Genomic DNA, 21,296 nt, shown 5'->3' on the forward strand with positions numbered 1-21,296 from the left:
AGAAACCAAATGTAAATATGGCCAGATTCTATTGCATCAGTAGTAAAAAAAAATGATACATATCACAAGACCTATAGATAATAACTAGTCATAGTTTCCAACCTTAGGAATAGAAGCAATATTACGTAGTTCCTCAGTCTTGGACAACTTCATACCAGAGAAGAGTTCATATATCAGGCAGCCTGACAAAGTTGCAAGCTCTAGAGTCAGTCTTCGTTACAACACAATAAAAATGGACAATGCAGATCCACGCGAAATCAAAGAAACTCACTACTACTGGCACTGTATGACAAGTTATATCACTAAATAATCATAAGATAACAAAAAATATAAACTTAGGATCCTCAAAAACACTTCAGATATAATCATTTGAAAAGCACAAATAAAGCACATAAAAGCATGAGTCACAAGCTATAAATCAACCAAATGGACCACTAATGATCTACCATGTCTAGTAATTTATTAACTTCTAAATGAAACTATTGACAACTAGACCTCGAAATAACAATTTCTCAACAAAACAAAAACTATAAGCTGAATTAGCATCCAAGTTAATCATGATAAAATAAAAGCAAATGCATGCCAAAATGCATAATATAAGCAATATTCACAATCCACATGTATCTGAATTCAGCCATCAGTGTTTGGAATTTCATTAAGAAATATAGAAAGGCAATGACAAATGTGCATCATAATTGAAATATAGTATGACAAATATGCATCATAATTGATTATGGGTGTTAATTCGTTGGCTGCAGATAGATAGAAAGAGAGAGAAGAACAACAGAGATCCGTAATAGAAGAGGAAGTAAAAAAGATTGAAACAATTTGAAATTTAACAAGTGTTAACCGATTCACCTAAGCCCCATGAATCAATTGCCCAGGGGGGGGATTTTCTTATTGAAACCCAATCTGATTTTGCCAGCTCCATGGGTTTGTATTGAGACCCAATCAGCCATTCATATTGCTGCATCAAGTTAAATAAAGCATAAAAATAAAATTTTGATTAAACAATGCAGGTGCAGTGTGACTTAGGAAATGGTATCCTTTACAGGCAATTTCAACTAAGAGAACTAATGCTCAAAGTAACGGACTTTCGATATAGGTGCCATGTATAGTTTGTCAAAACAAAGAACTAAAACCAAAATGATTAGAGGTTCTCAACGAAAAAAATAGGAAGAATTAAAAAAAGAGAGGTGATACAAGGCTTAAGAAGAATAGTTGAACTTCCAAAAAAAAGATGATATAAACCCCAAAAAATAAAACCATTGAACGATTTAAAATACTACATAACCGTTCATATTCCGTAGTTCTCTCTCTAGACCACAAAAACATTAATGCTCTATTAGTTATTGCAACTAATAAAAAGCTGTCGTGACATTAATAATGACCATGCTGCTTTGCAATGTTATTCTTACTCGTAATGTGATGCTAAACCTGATGGATGATATAAATATATGAAAAAAACCTCGATAAGCAATCATAAATTTATTTACTATTTCCTACATAACTACTACTCCCTATTTAATAGCTGTATGATGATAGAACATTATTGTATTATTAATACAACAGAAAATTGAGTTTAAGGAAAATGAATTATTGTTAATTGATAACCAACTTTCCATCATTTTATCTCCTAAAACAGTAGCGAGTTTCAGTGCTCGACTTCCAAAAAAAACTTGAAACCCACCTAAATCATATTTTGGCCTTCTTATGCTTATAGGGTGCTATCTAGTTAAGTTATTATTTCTATTAGATAACATGGTATTGCGATATGGAAACTGGCCTGTAATTTTGAAGTACGTCATTTGTTGTTTGGTTGTTGGTTATTGCTAGAAAAAATGTTTTATTGTAAAATTGGTTAAAGTTTTGTTGATAATTGTAACTATTTCGTACCATCTACAGAGAGTAGAAGATAGATAAAATTAATTTGGACTCTGACGAGTAGATAAATTAAATGTGAGGAATTAAGGGCTAGGAAAGAAAACGGGAAGACATAAAGTATACGATGGTTAGAAGCTATAAGAAAAAAAAACATGTAAATTAGATAAGATTTCTGATAGGAACCGAAATAAGAATTAATGAATAATAAAAATTCATAAAATTAACTTCAAATAATGAACAATTTGCATAATGAACGCACAGTTAGTGATGTTTCTTTCTGATAAAAACAGTTAAAATTTGTATAGTGCAAGATTTGGTTCTCTTAATTGATTCAAATTATTTATTTTTTAGATATTTAAGTTGTACTAATTTGCAATAATATTGATTTTATTTGTTAATGACAGCACAAAAACAAAGCACCATGCCGGAAGGCATAAGAAGGCATCTCTGCAATTTTGGTTATGGGAGACAAAGGCATTCAAGATGCCGCATGTTATCCCTGCATCACTTGTACCATGGTACAAGGTGCGTAACCCTCATAGTGCTATAATCCGTTTTGAATTTATTCATTTTTTTCCAATATACTGCAGCTGCAGGTAAGTTATTTGATTTTAGTCATGTTACGATTTCTTTAGTGTGCTTGCTAGTTGCTAACCAGTGAATTCAAATTTCAAATTATTTGCTTTTGCTTCATTTAATCGAATTAAAACATAACTCATGGTCAGCATTCTAAATTTCATTTTAGTAGTAGAATTTTTTTAGTACAAAATTACTTTCATGCATTTCGAAGAATCTTACGTTCTGATTAGATTGTGAATTTTTTTGTATGATTTGTTCTGAATTATTAACTGAATTTTATTTGTCGATTGCTTTGTAATTCTTTAAATTAGCATGTGTCTTGCACCAGCTATAAGGTTGCTAGAGGTGTTGCAATATTGTTAGCGCAGCAGGCTAACCTTTTCACGGCACCATTCACCATCCTTAAGAATACGCCTAATACAAAAATTGAAACCGTCTGTCTTAGAACAAAAAACTTATCGACAACTGGTAGACAATACCAGTATTGCTTCATTGTAGACAAGTACAATACTGTGGCTTGTTTTATTAAAAAAAAAAATAAATGCACCGATATGGCACTTTTCTATTAGCTTCATAGTTTTTGAAGCCTAAGATTTCTTTCTCAAGAAATAAATCAAATAATATGCAGATCCAACATACCAGCATTGATTCATTCGGTGCTTCAATACTACCATCAAATTCAGATAGGACATCAAATGCATGCAGCTTCCAGTCCAATGTCTGAGTCACCACGATGCTCGTCAAACACACATTTCCATGCACCTGAAAGATGTTATTTCTTGAAAGTAGGCATTGCAAGGGTCTATTAGCAGATATCATGTAACAAAACTAGAGCTGGTAGCCAAAAATGATAAAAATTTTGATATGGATATTTCAACGATAGATTCAAGCATTAATGCTGATGGAATGTTTTAAGACTGCTTCACGTGATGAATGCTTTGGAACAAAAAACCTGTTGGTCCTCTTCTATGCTGCTAACTAAGAAAATCCTCTCACTGAATGCAGAAATGCTCAAATGTGTTTAGGCCACTAATGAAAAAAATCTATTGGACAAATGAGTTAGTTCATCATCCTATTGCTATGGGGTACAAACATAACAACAATGACATCAACATTGTTATAAATATGCAAAAAGGCTTCTCAAAAAATTCTTACAAAAACATATTAATAAACATTAGTATGAGAAAGTAGACCACTAGTTCCTATAATAGAATCTACACATGAAACAATGATTCTAATCTCCTTTGACCATATGACAAATTATCTATATCCTTCTATTTTCACATATATAAAATAAAAATTTATTGGTCACCAACTCTCCAAAAAATTATGTTTCAATGTGAACAAAATTTTCTGATTATTCACAAAAAAGGTCACCAAGTTACAACAAAATCTTTTCTACATTCTAAAAGTTGAAAAAAAAAAGAGTTTACAAGTGGCATGATGCTCCAAAATATCCATTTTAAGGTTAAATTTGCTACCAAACCGCCTATTGCATGGAAGGTATCAGACATTATGATAGGTTAAATAATTAAATCAAAACAACAATTAATTTAGAAATATACTAAGATATGACAACTGTGTGTATAATGTTTATAGAATTAAAACCAAGTACGTGACAGAAAAATTCAAAGAATAAATTGATAATTATAAGTTTATATTAGATTAAGATCAAATAAAATACACGAGTGATAGATTGAAGTATCTAGTAATCATTATATAAAAAAATAAGTATATAATCAAGATCGAACTTCCCAAGTCGAGTGGACTAAAAAAGTTTCACAAGGTTAACATATGGCATGTTATGAAGCATTAAAAGACCGTTGAATCATATCAAACATTTGGATTATAGGACACTCTGAGACACCCTGGGCATACTGATTGACATGCCTGATATGTAATTTTCTAATATTCAGACACTCTATTTAAGCATACCTTGGCACAACAAAAATGAAAACAGAGATAAATTAACAGCAGATCCAGAAGGATTCAACAAAGAAAAGCAAAAACTCGAGCAACCAAAGATGATTATGAAAACCATAGCTTTCCATACCACTAGATAACTTAATGAGAAAACCTTGGAAAGAAATTCATACAAGTTTGCAGTCATTATTCAAAAAGCTCACAGCTTTCGCAATCTGATGCAGTCCCCAAGCATAATACTCATCCCTGCATTATTCAAGCTTGTGATAATAAGAAATCTCCATAGTGACAACAATTTATAAAAAAAGCACTCATAGGTTGTGTTTAGAAAGCTTTGAATAAGTAATTAACAGGAGCAATTTATAAAAATGAAAGGTTTAAACACAGTGGAATATTCATTGCACATCTTACAGGGATCAATATGGAAGAAATTCAAATACCAACGAAGAAATATCAATTCAAATAGTTATCACAATAAGACATTTTATCTTAATATATTTCACAAAAAGTAATCATTTCAAAATATGCATGCAGAAGACTGGTTGAACTTGATGATGCTCGTAAATTATTTCTTGATGGGTGCATCCACAGCTGAGCATAATGAACTATTGAAATAAACGAGTATCATCCATCATAATATATATTGAAACTAACCTTCAAAATCAAAGAACTGTCCCTCACTTTATTTGAAAAGCAATTTTTTTGTACAAGCACTCAAAGAAATATTATATAAGATCTGTTATCTGCAAAATCCAGTGGGTGTATACATAGATGATTACCTTTAGCCAATGATATATATATATATATATATATATATATATATATGTCATTTTAAAACTTATATATTTACTAGTACGAATTCCACTGCTAGGGTTTCAACCGATGGCGAAACCGAGCATTAGCCTCCGGCTTTCACTCCATCTTCCCCGTCGTGCTACTGTTTCGTAGGCTTCGGATGCAGACTCACACGTCCTTGGTCGAGTCGCAGACTGCGTCGTTCTCCGCCGTCGTCTGTGTTCGAGTGCGTCGGTCGAGCCTTCGTCCTAAGTTGCAAACTGCGTTCTCGTCTGCTACCTATGCTGCGATATTCCGGTCGGCAGCCCTCTTCCCCGGTCGCAGTCTGTGGCCTCTTTCGCTGCTTTCGAGATTTGTGTTCCCTGTTTCTGGTTCCGGTTTGGGGAAATGGCCCAGAGTTATGCAGCGGCTGTCTCCGGGGGTGGTTCTACTCCCGGAGCAAGCGACCGTTCCTGTTTCTTCCCTCAAGAATTTCATGATGCACATGAATCTGGAGGTGGCTATACCTTTATTAAAATACTAAGAAGAAAGAATAACAAACCCGCTTTATTTCTCACTGATGAGGAAACAAGTATATTGGCTTCAGCATGTAGATATACTCTTGTTGGAAAATTTCCATATGGAAATCCCAAGCTTGAGATTATTATAAAGCATTTCGATTCTCTTAAGCTCACAAAGAGTTAGAAAGTTGGTTTGCTAGATGGCCATCACGTTTTCATTCAACTCTCAAATGACGCAGTCTATACCCAACTCTTTGCTCAAAAAGTTCTCAAAATTGATAATCGCTTTATGAAAATTCAGAAATGTATAGTGAATTTTGATCCTAAATTGGAATCTCCTATTATCCCAGTTTGGGTTAATTTTCCAGGACTCAAGGTGCATCTCTTCAATTATGAAACTCTTTATACATTGGCAACTTTTTTGGGAAACACTGTTTTTGGGAAACTCCTGAAGTTCGATACTCCCACGCTTGATACAAACAGACCATCTGAAGCTTGTGCTTGTAGAGAGCGACATCACTCAACCCTTTCCATGGGAGATTTGGATTGGCTCCCCACATCAGGGTTATTGGCAGAAGATTGTGATGGGACCTCATCCCCAATACTGCTCTCATTGTGGAATGTTTGGTCATAGCTCTTCATCCTGTTATCGATTGCATCACCATCTTCGGTCTGCTGTAGCCCCACCTCCTGTTTCTTCTGCGGAGGTTATACCATCTTCCTCACTGCCAGTGATACCTACTGCTATGCCCATGATGGATACGGTGCAAAATGGTTTGTCTACTGATATTGTTTCAGAAAATGTTGATAAGGGTCATTTGTTGGAGGAGAGTCGGGTGGTTGCCCCTGGAAGGCAGGACTCGGTCACTGCCCCTTCTTCTACTGGAGTGGACATACTACCCTCTCAGGCTCTACCTACTGTGGAGGGTGCTCATGCTCCCCTCTATGAGGTGATTGAAGATAGGGATGAAGCGAACATTCACATTCAGATGACGGAAAAGATATCTCCTAATACTAATGAGGAAGATTTAAAGCCAAACACTAGCCATCTTACTGCAATTAATCAGTTTGTAGAACTACCTATTGAGAGGGCAGGTGTTTCCCAAGTTTTGGAAGACTGTCCTACGCAAACTCAGGAACTCATCGTTGCAACTGTCTTTCCTTCTACGAATCAGAGTGAACAGTCTTCAGAAGAAGAATGGCAAGTTTACACTTATCGACGAAGGAAGAAGGTCGGGGACACTGTTCAGCTTGGAAACTTAATGGATGATATCTTGGTCACTCATGACAATGGAACAACACTTCAGAGTTTGCTATCTGGATCCGCTCCAAGAACCAGAGGAAGAGGCAGGTCTAAATTGTCTCGTCCATAGACACTTGTTTTGCATGTTTTCTTTTTTTGAGTCTTCGTATCTTTTTGTTGGGATATTTTTGTATCATGTATCGTATGAGTAGGGCATCATCTATTGGGCCCTATCATACAACTTTTTTGTATCCTCTTTTATTTCAATACAATCTGCCCTAGAGCTTCCATAAATATATATATAGGGTTTGAAGTTGTCGCTCGCCTTCAGATGTACCAAAGCAAGAGCGGCCATTGGAGAATTCGGAAATGCCTAAGCAGATCCATGAGATCAAGGATTTCCTTCTCACAGCTAGAAGGAAGGATGCTCGCTCTGTAAAGATTAAACGGAGCAAAAGTGTTGTGAAGTTCAAGGTCAGATGTGCAAAGTATCTTTACACGCTCTGCGTGTTTGATTCTGAGAAGGCTGATAAGCTCAAACAATCTCTTTCTCCTGGTCTGAGTGTACAGGACCTGTGAAAGCGAGAGTAGTACTATGGTTGTTTTTCTATTACTTGTGATGAATCGTTCATTGGCATTGCAAAAGTTTTTCTTAAGAAATTCAACTCTTAATTGAACTATTATTTTTTTTAAATGCATGAAACTACGTACTCTGCTAACGTTTTGACAGTAAATATAAATATAAATATAAATATATATATATATACTTCATTTACTTTTTGATTTGACAAATTAAAATGTTATGTGTTGAGAAATATATTATCCAAAAAGAGCTATGATTTCTACAATATTGTGAGAGTCACATTCAATTCCATAGGTGAGAATATAATTCATTGGGTTGAGTGCAAATAAATAGAAAAATATACTTTGTTAGACGTGAAATTGGAGATTTTAATGTGACAGATTAAAATCCTCTATTTAGTCAAGTTGATTGGAAACAATGCAAGATTGTTAGACCTCAAATGAGAGAGAAATGGGAGCTCTGGAGTGAGAGTCGGTTTCCTCCCAACCTAACAACAAAATTAGGGACCAAACTATGGATTGGTCATTGTTCTTTATACACTTGAAAGAGGGTAAGAAATATGATTGCTCTAATTTGACACAATACAAATATATATATATATATATATATATCATTTTATAGCAAGAAAATGTATCTCCAACAACCCAATGACTCCACTGCAACAAGTTCCATTCTCAAACATATAGTCTAAAATAGTTATTATTTCAAAAATATGCGGCCAAAAGGTTGGTTGAAGCTAATTGATGATGCTGCTGAATTACTTCCAGAAGAGTGAACACGCAGCTGAACATAAGAAATTCAACACAAATCCCCCATCATAAATGTATGGAAAATACTATTGACCTCTGTAATTATTTCACTTTAATTATGATCAAATATAGTGAAAGCAGTAGAGGACAGATGTGATGCAGCTCAACAGGTTAAAATAACCTTGAACTCAATCAAAACAAATTCATCGTCACTCATTCAATAAAATGAAATTCACCAATGAGTTCAAAATGTCCAAACAACATGAGAGACATCTTTGAACCAACTAAAACACATCACATGCTGAGACAAGAAGTCTAGTTGAAGCCAATTAAAACGTCATCAGTTCATTCAATGGAGGTTCAAAGCAGCAAAATTCCCAAGAAGATACCATCTCTATGGATTCGATCAAACACAGTGAGAGAAGAAAATTATGAAAAAAAAATATTGTGCAAATTAGGGTTAAAATTCTTCGATCACAATTGATGATGCCCAAATAATGCCCGACCATAAAACTATTTGAATCTATGCATCTAGAGTGTCAGAATTATTTAAGAAAAACATTCATAATGTTTGGATACTCACGCAAAGTCAAAATGCACAATTGTTTGCATGTGCGATGAGCACATGCACTTTGACGCCCTCTAGCAACCAAAAAAAAAGCACTTGGCAATGACATAAAATGAATATGTTGGACCAACTGAATTTGCCACAAAAAAAAAAAATTGATGTATGTATGTGTGTGTGTATTCTCACAAAAATTAAGAAAGAAATTTAAATGCCTCCATCCAAGCCTCAAAATATCCCTCAAATCATGCCTCATTGTGCCCCTTCCATCTGTGTGGCCCATGTCATAGGCACGAGGGTCCTCATGTTCATTAAAATTAAAAGGAAAAAAGTTATCCAAATCCACTTATATTGAGAGGCTTTCTCACTCAATCTCTCTTTCTCTCGCCCCCTTTCTCATTTATTAGCATCACCTGCATGCCTTGCACAATGTTGTCTATCAATCCACCCCCTTGCCTTATGTTGTTACCGCTTCACATCGCTGCCTGCCGCCACGACCACCACCAATCAAGCTCGCCACACTAACACCTCCTTTCTCACTCATTCTTCTTCCTCTTCCCTTCTTTTTTTCCTCCCTTCTCCTTCCTCTCCTTTTTATTCTTCCTTCTTTCTCTTTTTATCCTCTTCTTCTTTTTCCTCCACTTCCCTTTTTCCCTTCCAAACACCTCACCATCCCTTCCTCGCTTTTTCTCTTTAGTCGAACCACCTTCCAACCACCATTCTCTCTCTTACCCGATAGCTCTAACCACCGCCCACTATCCCTCTCTTTATCTACTTAATGGAGAGAGAGAAACTTTCTTCCAACTCCTTTCTCGTTCCTTCTTTTGCCTCTCTATCTCATCCCATCTCTCTACCCACCAATTTCTCTCTTCTCTCTCTATCCATTTCTCACTCCCCCCATCTCTCTTTCTCACTAACCAAGAAACATCACATCCTTTACTTTCTCTCTTCATTTTCTCTCTCTACTGGAGAGGGAGAAATCCCAAAGAAAGAATTTAAAATTTTAAAAAAAAAGAAAAAATGGAAGGGAAAAAAGAGGCCAAGAAATAAGAGGAAAAAATTGAAAAAATAAAAAAATAAAAAAAAATGAAGAAAGAAAAAAACTATAAATGGTCATTACCTTTGTCGCCGATACTGCACAAAGTTATAAGTATATTATTTGTTCGGAGGATCTAAATACCCATATACCGTGTTGCATTTGGCTCAGAGAGGAAATTGCTTGTCTGCATAATGTAAGTACTTGCACGGTACAATATAAGTACCCGCATACCGTGTTATATTTGATGTAAGGAAAAAAAGTGCTTACTTGTGCATAACATAAGTAGCGTGGGGCTCTCTTAAAGGGAGGGTTGAACCGGCTGTACCCAACCAAACCATTTCATTTAAGGGAAGTGAGGTGACGGTCGACCCATATGGTTAGTTGGGTTAGGGTTGTCGTCGAACCCCTCCTAATTATCTACTATATAGTTGTTATGTTATTATCATTGGGATTCAGTTTTTGCTGAGATTTTGGCTTTGGCAGCCTCCGACATCCCCCTTTTCTCTTCTAGAGCTTTATCTAATGGAGAGAACGTGTTCCGGTTGTAACTCATCCCAAGATGATGCGTATCTTCCCCTAATAGCTCACCTACTTTTCCTTTTCTGGTAGTTGTCGCTTCTCCAACCCTTCCAGACCTAGATATAACTTCCTCCAACCCCCATTCAGATCGGTCACAATTCCCTCAAGTCTTTCGAAATCTACTGTAATTCCCTCCAGCCCTTCCAGATCTATCGTAATTCTCTTTAGCCTCATTCCAAACCTGCCACAACTCCCTCCAACCCTTCCAACCCCTGCAAAACCCCTCTCCAAACCCTCCAACTACTACTGCATCATCTAATCAGTCCGCACACTTGTTGTCCAGCCGGTGTCTACCCCTTACGCTCTCACCGTAGAGGATCGTTTGTGTGCTTTGTGTAGTTTTATTCTTCTTTTGAAGAATCGTCATTGCAATCTTGAATTTCAATAGTAAAACTTATATTTCTATTGTGGTTTGGGTCAACTCCAGAATCATTTAGAATCGGAGCTAGCTATCCTAGGATTTCTAACATCCGCCCCTAGCCAAGCCCCCAAGCCACTTACACCAAAAAAAATTCTTTTCTATTCCCAACCTATAGAAAAATTTTGACCTAGCTTTAATTTCCCCCTGCAAATTTTCAAAATCAGCAACACCACATTAATTTTTTCTACACCTTTCACCTCCCGACCCTAAACAAGCCATGCGACCAAGAAGATACACGCTCAAGCCTACTCGTGAAAAAGTACAGCGAGAGATTTGTCGACTTCAGCGCCCAAAAAATTTCTTTTCTATTCCCAAACTATAGAAACATTTTGACCTAGCTTTAATTTTCCCTTGCAAATTTTCAAAATCAGCAACCCCACATCAATTTTACTACACCTTTCACCTCCCGCCCTAAACAAGCCATGCGACCAAGAAGATACACGCTCAAGCCTACTCGTGAAGAGATACAGCGAGAGATTTGTCGACTTCAGCGGAGGCTTGCGGACATGGAAGATGAAACCCATGAGAAAATTACACTCAACGTGACTGGGAAAGTCGACAGGGTGAAAAAGATGAGAATTTCAAACCCTTTCATAAGAAGGATTTCAGTTATGAAAAAAAGAGGTCACAACGCTTTGACATCGAGTATCAGAGGAGGCTGAGAGAGGAAGCCACATATGGAGGACACAATATCAGAGGAGCCCACAACGCATTGGAATCCAATATCAGAGGAGGCCGCATATGGAGGAGATAGGGACTTCAAGATAAAGGTGAATCTACCAGAGTTCGATGGTGGTATGGATCTAGACGACCTTATCGAATGACTGCAATCTGTTGAGAGGATATTTTACTACAAAAAGTGCCAGAAGATAAAAGGGTGCACCTTGCAGCTATCAAATTGAGAAAGAGCGAAAAGTTAAAGAGACAAACGAAGAGAGAAGACAATGAAAAGATTACTAAGTGGGAGAAGATGCGAAAAGTGATGCAGAGAAAATATCTACCTCCTCACTACAGTCAGGATATATTTTTTAAACTCCACCTATAGCAAAGAGACTCATCAATGAATGAGTTCACGATGCAGTTTGAACAGTTACAGATAAGGTGTGATTTGGTTGAGCCAGATGAACACACCGTTGCCCATTATCTGAGGGATTTGAAGCCTGTTATCAACGACGTTGTGCAGTTGTAGTCATATTGGTCACTAGGAAATGTCCAGACCTTAGCCTTGAAGGTAGAGAGTCAGTAGAAATAGAACATGTAACCACCACCGGTCAGGCAGTCACCCACAATTGAAGACACCAACAGGAGCACACCTCAAGGAGTTGAGAAAATTGGTCCGGATAAGAACAGAGCCACTCCGAGTGAGAAGTAGCACGAGAAGAGCAGCACGTATTAAAGTCCCCACTCCGAGTGAGAAGTAGCACGAGAAGAGCAGCACGTACTAAAGTCCCCGCCAGAAAATGCTTTAGATGCCATAGACTTGGGCACATTTCCTCCAACTGCCCGACGAGCTGAGTCGTCTTTCACTGAGCAGGGCACAATGGAAGAGGTTAGTGATGAGAAGATAGCTGGAAACAGGAAGAGGTGTATCATCTTCCACCGGATGAAAGCGAAATGCTCGTGATTTGAAGTGTCCTACAAACTGAGAATATGATGGACCCACAATGGCTTCGCCACAACATATTTTACATTTGTTGCATTGTGAGCGGAAAGGTATGCAGTGTAATCATCAATGGGGGAGCAGTAGGAACGAGGCATCTACACAGATGGTGGAGAAGTTACGCCTCGTGACTCAGAAACACTCACAATCATATTCTCTGACGTGGCTCAAGGAGAATAGGGTCAGCATTGATCGAAGGAGCCTAATAGAACTTTTGATTGGGAGTCAGCTACAAGATCAGGTGTGGTGCGATGTGGTACCCATGAATGCTTGCCACTAGTTGGGGAGACAGTGACAATTAGACTATATGACTCAACACAATGGATTCAAGAACACATGTTCTTTCACTAAGGATGAGAAGCACATCATCCCTCTCCCTTCGTCAAAGCCCAATATCACAAGTGCCCTTGTCAGTGGAGTAGTATCAATGGGAGAACTTTTGGTGACGACGGGAAATGATAGGACTAAGACATTGGCTTGTCGGCCATTTTAACTTTGTAATTTGAAAAAGTTGTGATTTTGTGATTTTGAAAATAATTTAAATATGAATATAACCTTTTTTATTTTTAAAAGTAACATTTTAATTTTAAAATAGGTGAGACCAAACGAGCCTCACATTTTAAATAGTTTAGATGATTGAATACAATACTACAAGTAATACACTTATCTCGAAGAATAAATATATCACTTGTAATAAGGATTCAATCACCTAGACTAAAGAATTTGTGACATCTATTTTGCGCTGCGAAATATTTTATAAAAAGGCTAACAAGTTCCTCTACCTAACATAAAAAATTAGATAGAGTTTATTTTATTTGGGTTTTAGGTTCTCTATAGAGGCAAGCCCCTATAGTTAATTATATCTTAAATGACTAGGGTCACTTAAGAAAACTCTCGATCGGGTCACTTAAGAAAACTCTCGAAAACTCTCGATCAAGATCAGGTGGTTTTACCTTCAAAATTTCAATGTTTAGATTTACACGATTGGACATTGGAAAATCAAATGAGAATGGCTCAAAATAGGAACAATTATCTTAAGGAATTCAAAAGAATGAATAATAAGAGATCACAAATCCAGGAGAAACCCCAGAATATCCTAACTATCCTAATGTTCGGCTTTATGTCTTTGAAGTGATGCTTATTTGATATTTCAATCTTGCAATTTATTTAGAATTTAGGGCTTATATTCGTATAATATCTAATCGTACAAATAGCCTGAAAAGATAGGAGGATTTACACTGTACCGCACGGTAACCTCGGAATCCTAAAGTGTTAGGACTTATAATTGCACAACAGAGTTGTGCAAAAACCTAAAAGGTGATTTTATGGGTTGTTATTTAAACTAAAGAGGATGATAGGTGATGTGAATGTGTTTATGTGATGTGTGTTGATGTTTTGGTGTTTTGCTATTGCAGATCCATCTTGAAGTTATTCCTCGTCGTGTTGCCCACAATGTTCGCTCCAAGCTCCTCGTAGTAGCACCTCCTGGTTTAATTTTAATCCTATACAACCACTGTGTGTATCAAAATAACTAAACATGCAGTATAAAAGAAAAGAACAGTATAGTGTACAGTAGAAAGAAAAAGCAGTATAGCATGCTGAAAGAATAATATAACGTGTCAGAAAGAGAAGTATAACATGCGGAGAAAGTAATATAACATGCTAAAAAATAAATAAAAAAATGCTGCCAGATAAATCACACCTGTAAATTTGACAAGTCTGCTGCTCCTTTAAGCTAGCTATTATTCACTGTATAAAGAAAAGTTGTTTGGAAACTTTGAGAAAATCGACGAATAAATCCATGACGAAAGATTCGGAAAAATTGACAAATAATAATAAAAAATCTCAGGAAAATCCCGAAGAAAAGATCACGAGTGTTTTGTCCAAAATTCCAAGAAAACATACGAAAAAAAATCTGAAAAGAGGGGACCGCAAGCCCTCGGGTCGGGGCTAGGCTCAAATATATATTTGTACTCAAGAGTTATCGAAGGTTACTCGGTCACCCGGATGTAAAAAGTCTACCACTCCACTAGAAGAATATCTTACTGAACCTAACTTAAGAGGGTATTCCTTAGCCCTGAATCGGCAATCAACAAGTAGACAACCCAATTTGTAACACATCTTTAAAACTTAAGTTTTAACATGCATATGTATATCAGGCAAACAAAAGACAAGTTGTAATTTTGATTTTATAATGAAAATATTTTTTTATAAATATTGTATCTGTCCTTATCAATTTATTTTATTAATTTTAAAAAAGAAATGGTTGTCCACAAGTCGATCACGTCACTGAGTCTAGGACTACCAACAACCTAAGAAGGTACGGGTACCCCTCTAGTCTTATGTCGGTGAATGATACTTTCATCCTACAGTTCATCAAGTCCCAGAATCGAGTCCTGGTGTTGTAGGATGAGATATCATTATGTTCTACCACCGACATGTCTTTGTCATCATCGCCCTACGGCCTAAAACAAAACCGACCTACTTGCGACCTTGTTTGATGGTTTCACATATAGCAAAAGGCTATACATGAGCACTTATGTATCAGACATAAGCACAGAGAACCGAACCAAGAAGCAAGGAAAGAAAAGAACAAAAATGGGGATGAGAGAGAGGAGAAATGATCCACCCAAAAGATCGAAGGAAAAAAATGGTAGAACAATTCTCAAAGTCATATAAAAAAGACTTAAAAAAAAAACCTAAGGTCCTCGAATCAATCCCAGAAGGATATCATTTTCTCACATTTATATAATTGGATCAATCCCATTCAACTTCATCTTTAATCAAAAGCTCTTTTCCCTTTTCTTTTATATCTCATTAAAATGAAATTATTCTTGTAAATATTATTCTTGTAAATATCCTTCTTGTAAATATCCATGACCAAGGCAATAGAAAGAGACAACCACCAGCCCAATTTATTCCACTAAGAGGTCACAAGTTAAAGCTTACGGGTAAGGCAATAAGTGAGGGGAGAGCTCACGGGTAAGGCAATAGGAATCACAGCCAAGCTTCAAATCCAGCTCACAGGTATGAGCCAAAAGAGAGGAGAACTTACGGGTAAGGCAACAAGAAGAGGAGAGCCCACGGGTAAGACAACAAAGATTACATCCAAAAATCCAATTAGCTCACGGGTAAGGCAATAGAAGAGGAGCAATATAAAGGCAGTAATTACCAAGTGAAGCTCACAGCTTAGGCAGCAAACCAAAGCCACCAAGCCATCCTTATGGCAAGGACAGTAGACCAAAGCCATCAAGCTAGACTCACAGCCACATATGACAAGGAGGAACCCAACACAACACAAACCCACGAGTAGGGCCAAAGAAGAAGAAGACCTCCAAGGAAACCATGCCCAACAAAAGTGTCAAACTGAGTCTAAGGAATAGTTCAAACAGTAAGCCAACATAAATCACCAGAGAGGAACCCAAACCGAGCCCAAGGAAGGGCAACCGGAGCCCAATACAGGGGCAACCCAGACGATTACTTAAGCACAACAAACTCAGCAAAAGAAACGGAACAGGGAGTTGTAAAAGCGCACCCAAGCCCAAGACTTCTCCCAAAAGAGCCAAAGTCAAATTTCCACTCAATAGAAACACATTTCCGGCATAAACTCTAATTCAAAGGAGCTCAAATCAGACCCAACAAGTGGGTCAAAGTAAAAAAATATTTCCAGCTAATATAAAGCCAAAACTGGAACTGATAAATGATCAAAATAGAAGTATAATTTCAGCTAGTATTCAATCCCAAAGAAGCTAAAACCGAGCATATCAAATGGGGCAAATAGAGAAGCGTTTTTATTGAAGTTTCACCCCAAAAAGAGCCAAACCGTGACCACAAAATGGGCCAAAACAGAACACATTTTTCCAGCATAGTTTCACCTCAAGAAAAGCCAAACCGAAACCACTAGATGGGCCAAAATAAAGAGTAGTTTTTTCAACTAACATTTATTCCAGCATAGCCAAAACAGAGACCACTACATGGGCCAAAACAGAGAAAATTTCCAACATATTTTTATCTTCCAAAAAAAAGCTAAACCGAACCCCACAAGTGGGTCAAAATAACTGAACAAAATTCTCCTTTGTGCCACATGTTTCAGAATACTATGCCAACATGTTTCTAAAAGGAACAAATAGCAGGGAACATATAAGTATGACAAATCTCTAAAGCCAATATTTCTCAGCATTAACATCTACCTAAACAGGAATAATGATAATAAAGAGCACTAATGTTTCATCTCTAGCACATATTCCATATAAGCAAGCTTCATCACATAGCAACAACTGAAGCTTTCAAATCTTCATTTATCATGCATATCATATGTCTCAAGCATAGAAGAACAAAGGCATTCCATACATGCTTCATTTTTCCACTGATTCTAACACATATTCATGCTTAAATATAAAAATAAAACTCAAACTTTGCTTTCACATGTTTCATGAGAGAATAGATGTTTTCAATGTCTTCCGAAATATTGCAAGAATAGAGGAGATGAGAAGAATACCTCTTTAGTGCAGATTTAAAATAAAATTATAAGAATGATTCAAGAAAACCACTCCAAGCGAAATATTCCTCCTAAAGACTTCCAAAAACGGCAACCACAAATGCTCCACGCCACAAGCACCCGAAAGTATAGCTTAGAGAGGATTTTTTGCAAAGTAAACAGCACTCCACGAGCACTCCACACTCCAAGCGGAAACAGATCTAGAGAAGATTTTAGAAGAGTTTTCTTCACTAAGAGCCTCCCACAAAAAAAACACAGTCACTCCTCTCCAAAAGTTTTTTTTTTTTTTTAACACCCCCCCCCCCCCCCATCCTCACAGTAAGCTAATAGCCAGAGAAACGAAAAGGAAAAAAGCCACATGTTTGCCGCCCTAGCCAACCAATTGAGCGAGAGAAAGGAATCGACACCATAAATGAGAAGAACGTATAGCCTCGAAAAGGAGAAACGTCGGCCAGCTCGCCTCCTGCAATTGGAGAGTCGAGTGGCTAATTTGCCACATGAAAAAGGGGAAGAGACAGGAGAGCGCGCCGCATACTCGAACGGCAGAGGAAAGTCGCGTGGATCAACCATGGAAGCTAGGGCATGGACGAGAGAGAGAGCCGAGTGCTTCACCTGTTCGAACCCGCGAATGGGTCGAACAGATGGTGAAGGTTGCGAGTGAGAACCTAAATAGGGTTAGGTTTTAATGGGATTATAATTTAGGGGTAAAGTTTATAAAAAGTATTTAATATTTTGGAAAATAAAAAATTGAATGTGTTTTATTCGTGCGTCGTAACATATCGAATATGGATGTCATTTCTAGGTATTTTTGACATTTCGGACGCGCTGGCGCGGTCTGTTTTGTCGTCGGAGGGCATTTTTGTCGTCGGAGGTCATTTTAATGAATTCATCGATTTGCGTGCTAATTTTCTCGTGTCGGAATGGCAATATGGGTGTCCTTTCCTACCAAAATTGGTATCCAGGACACGTTGGAGCAGTCCATTTTGTCGTCGGAGATCATCCGAAGAAGTTTGCATTTTCACCCAACTTTTAGGCTCAATTAAAGTCCGACCTCATGTAATTTTGTGAATTTTGTGCATTTGGTGTGTGTATGTGGCGATAAAGTCGTGAGGAGATTTTCCTAGAGCTTGAGGTCCTATTGGGAACTTCTCCTTGAATCTTCACACAATAGCCCTTAACAGTTCGTACATAAGACGATGATTTTGAACCATAAATGTTAGACATCACAGGAAAATAGGAAGTGTTTTTTTTTTTAAATTTCTAAAATTGTGAAAACCAATTTCTAGTTTTCTAAGATGGTCAATAGAAACTCCTAGAGCTAGATCCTAAGACCCTAAGAAAAAAGAAATGACCTCAAAAATGAGGTCAACATGGCTCTAGACAAGGAACCATCACGACAGAGAGCATTTCAGGGAATCACTGTTGATACCTTACCACCATGGCCACCACTGTTCAGGGAGATTCAGATTACTCTCACTTCATATCAGGTTGAGTCGACCGTGGATTACTTTGAGAGAATTCGGCAGTACATACAAGACACGCCGACTAAGTTCAATTCAATAGTGGACCCCCAGGAGAGCGGATCGATGATATATGCTCGTAAGTGGAGGAAAATCCTCAAATGCTTTGAGGCACAGTGTAGTCGTCAGTGAAATCCAGGTGTTTCTAGGACCGCAGTATAAGTCACTTCAGCTCCAAGAGGATACAATAGCACCTCCAACGGCAACAAATTGGCAGAAGCTTCAATGAATAAGGTCGAAGCTCCCACAACCCCAGGAGAAATACGCAAGCCTCCCTTAGAGGGGGTTGAATCGGTTGTACCCAGCCAAACCGATTCAGCCAAGGGAAGTGAGGGATCGGTCGGCCTATATGGCTGGGTTAAGATTGTCGCCAAAGAGGGGCCCATATGTTATGATATTGTCATTAGGGGTTCCCTTTTTGCCGAGATTTTTGCATGAATAGCCTCCAGCGTTCCCTTTTATCCTTCTAGAGTTGTATCTTACAACGAAAATGTGTTTTCAATGTAACTTGTCCTGAGGTGGTGTATATCTTCTCCTAATTCCTCACTTCCCTTTTTCTGCCAGTTGTCGCATCTCTAACCCTTCCAGACCTGGTTGTAACTCCCTCTAGCCCACTTCCAAATCGGTCGCAATTCACTCTAGTCCTTCCAGATCTAACCTTAATTCCCTCCAACCCCATTCCAGACCTGCTGCAACTCTCCCCAAACCTCCCAAACTCTGCCATAACTCCCAACCCCTGCATCACCCCTCTTTAAACCCGCCAACTGCTACTGCATCACACCAATCAGTCAACACACCTGCAGTCCAACCGGTGTCCACCCCTGTCGCTCTCACCTTGTTCATTTATGTGTTTTGACTGGTTTTATTCTTATATTGAAGAGTCATTGTTGTAACCTATAAATTTAAACAATAATAATTATATTATTATTGTGGTTTGGGTTAACTCTGATATCACAAGTATCTGCATATCATGTCGTACTTGATGTGGCAAAGGAATCTGTGCAAATATTTTATACAAGTGCTTGAAAACTCATACTTGACTTTCTTGAGGAATGGGTGGACCTAGCTATGGTGTCTCTTAATATTGACAGTACATGTCTTTTTTGGTAAGATGGGCAGGCCTAGCATCACTATAGATGCCACCCAAGCAAGAAAGACATGGAAATGCTGATAAAATTTTTCATAACAAAACATGTAATGAGATAAATTTAGAGTTTATGAACTTAAAACACAACAACAAACAAAAAATTAAAAATTAAGAAGACGAAAAATATTATGCAAAATAATGTAAAGATTGATTAAATGAGAATATAAGTTGTCATAAAAAATTAAAATAACAAAAATTGAACACAAATTTGGACTCATAGGAAACTTGTGACAAATTTGAAAGCAAGCCTACGAGCAACACAAAATTTCCTAATTTCCCACTCGGAGCTCCCCTTAAAACCTAAACTTTTAAGAACACACACTATAAACTAAACTTAGAATGAAAATGAACTAAACAAGGTCCCTATTTATAGGAAAAGAAAAGTACCCTTGTGGAGCCTATTGAAACAAAATTGAGGTTTTAATAACAAAAAAAATAAAAATTAACAATGATACTTTAACTGCTAAAGTTTTAAATCTCTGTTGATTGACCTAAAATCCACAATACACAAGTGAGACAATAAAAAGCGTGTTTAAAAAGATTAAAATAAATTTTTGCATGCATTACAATATTCACAAAAAATAGTCAAATTTGAATTATTTCAAATTTTACACGTGCTTTGAGAGATAATGTTCAACTGAATTACTTCGCCCAAAAGACCAACAAATTTTATAATGCATCCAAATATATTAAATTGATATGCTCACATGTGCTTTGAGTGCCCTCTCAAATAATCAAATACAAGGTCCGGAAATATTGTCTGAGCTAACGATAAAGAATATAAGTCACTTCGCCACATATGCCACTATTTTAAAAATTTTAAACTTGTTTTTTAATTCAAGAAATTAAGTTTGATACATGCATTTGTTCTCAAGTGGGGCAGGAGTGATACTCCACATCACAAATATTGAAGTTGATAAAACTAAGGTTGAATAAAATTTTCAAATAAATTTAAATTATATGTGAATCAGAAATATGATCCTCTGCAAGAAAGCATACACAATTTACAAGGTTTAAATGATAATGAAATCATTTGAATTCCCCAATGATGATCGTATTGAAAGCAAATCTCAATCGAAGATGACAATTTTCAAATTACTATCAAACCCATAAAAAATATAAATTTTCAATGCATATATACATTACAGAATTCAAAATTTTCAAGTGTAATTTATTATTAAAAGCAAAGGAAAATTTTAATTTACCATCAAATTTATGGTTAATCAAAGCTCATAAAAAGCCAATGTCATATTGAGTGATAGTTTGTGATCACTCTCAAACAATCTCACTCTAGTAAGTACATGACCCGTGTTCGCTATTCACTTAATTTTATTGCAAAATTATACTGCAAAATAGCATTACAGCTAGAGTCATCTTACTAAGTGATTCGCCGTCAAATTACTTGCAACAATCACTTGTGCATTCTTTAATGTATGGGACTCCTAAGTTATGAAATATAAGGTGCACTTATAGGACAAAAAAGCTTTTATTAGCTAAGGTTAACATAAAAGTATCCTTTTAAACAAACTTCTAACCCATGTCTAAAAGGTCTCCTTAGATGAAATAACAAATGACTGACGATAAAAACCCTTCTATTAGGTTGGACCAACG

The 21,296-nt window shown here is 37.0% G+C and overlaps 2 protein-coding genes across 2 annotated transcripts in view; one reads left to right on the forward strand and one right to left on the reverse strand.

Annotated features, from left to right (window-relative positions):
• Positions 1-21,296, reverse strand: part of LOC110037372 (probable inactive serine/threonine-protein kinase scy1) — a 106,181-nt gene that overhangs the window by 73,247 nt on the left and 11,638 nt on the right. Inside the window, exons 4-7 of the mRNA XM_020742005.1 lie at positions 4,560-4,632; positions 3,103-3,225; positions 859-967; positions 103-182 (exon numbers count right to left, since the gene is read on the reverse strand). Coding sequence (XP_020597664.1) covers positions 103-182; positions 859-967; positions 3,103-3,225; positions 4,560-4,632 — 385 coding nt within the window. The remainder of the gene's footprint in view (positions 1-102; positions 183-858; positions 968-3,102; positions 3,226-4,559; positions 4,633-21,296) is intronic.
• LOC110037371 (60S ribosomal protein L38-like) lies at positions 7,243-7,518 on the forward strand. The gene has a single exon (XM_020742004.1). The coding sequence runs from the start codon at positions 7,294-7,296 to the stop codon at positions 7,501-7,503; it is 210 nt and encodes a 69-aa protein (XP_020597663.1). The 5' UTR covers positions 7,243-7,293; the 3' UTR covers positions 7,504-7,518.

The sequence above is a fragment of the Phalaenopsis equestris genome, unplaced genomic scaffold, assembly GCF_001263595.1.
Source record: "Phalaenopsis equestris unplaced genomic scaffold, ASM126359v1 Scaffold219108, whole genome shotgun sequence".
Classification (NCBI taxonomy): Eukaryota; Viridiplantae; Streptophyta; class Magnoliopsida; order Asparagales; family Orchidaceae; genus Phalaenopsis; species Phalaenopsis equestris.

What these genes read in the sequence shown, in the direction of transcription:
- LOC110037371 (XM_020742004.1), top strand. Translation starts at nt 7,294, where the DNA reads ATGCCTAAGCAGATCCATGAGATCAAGGATTTCCTTCTCACAGCTAGA.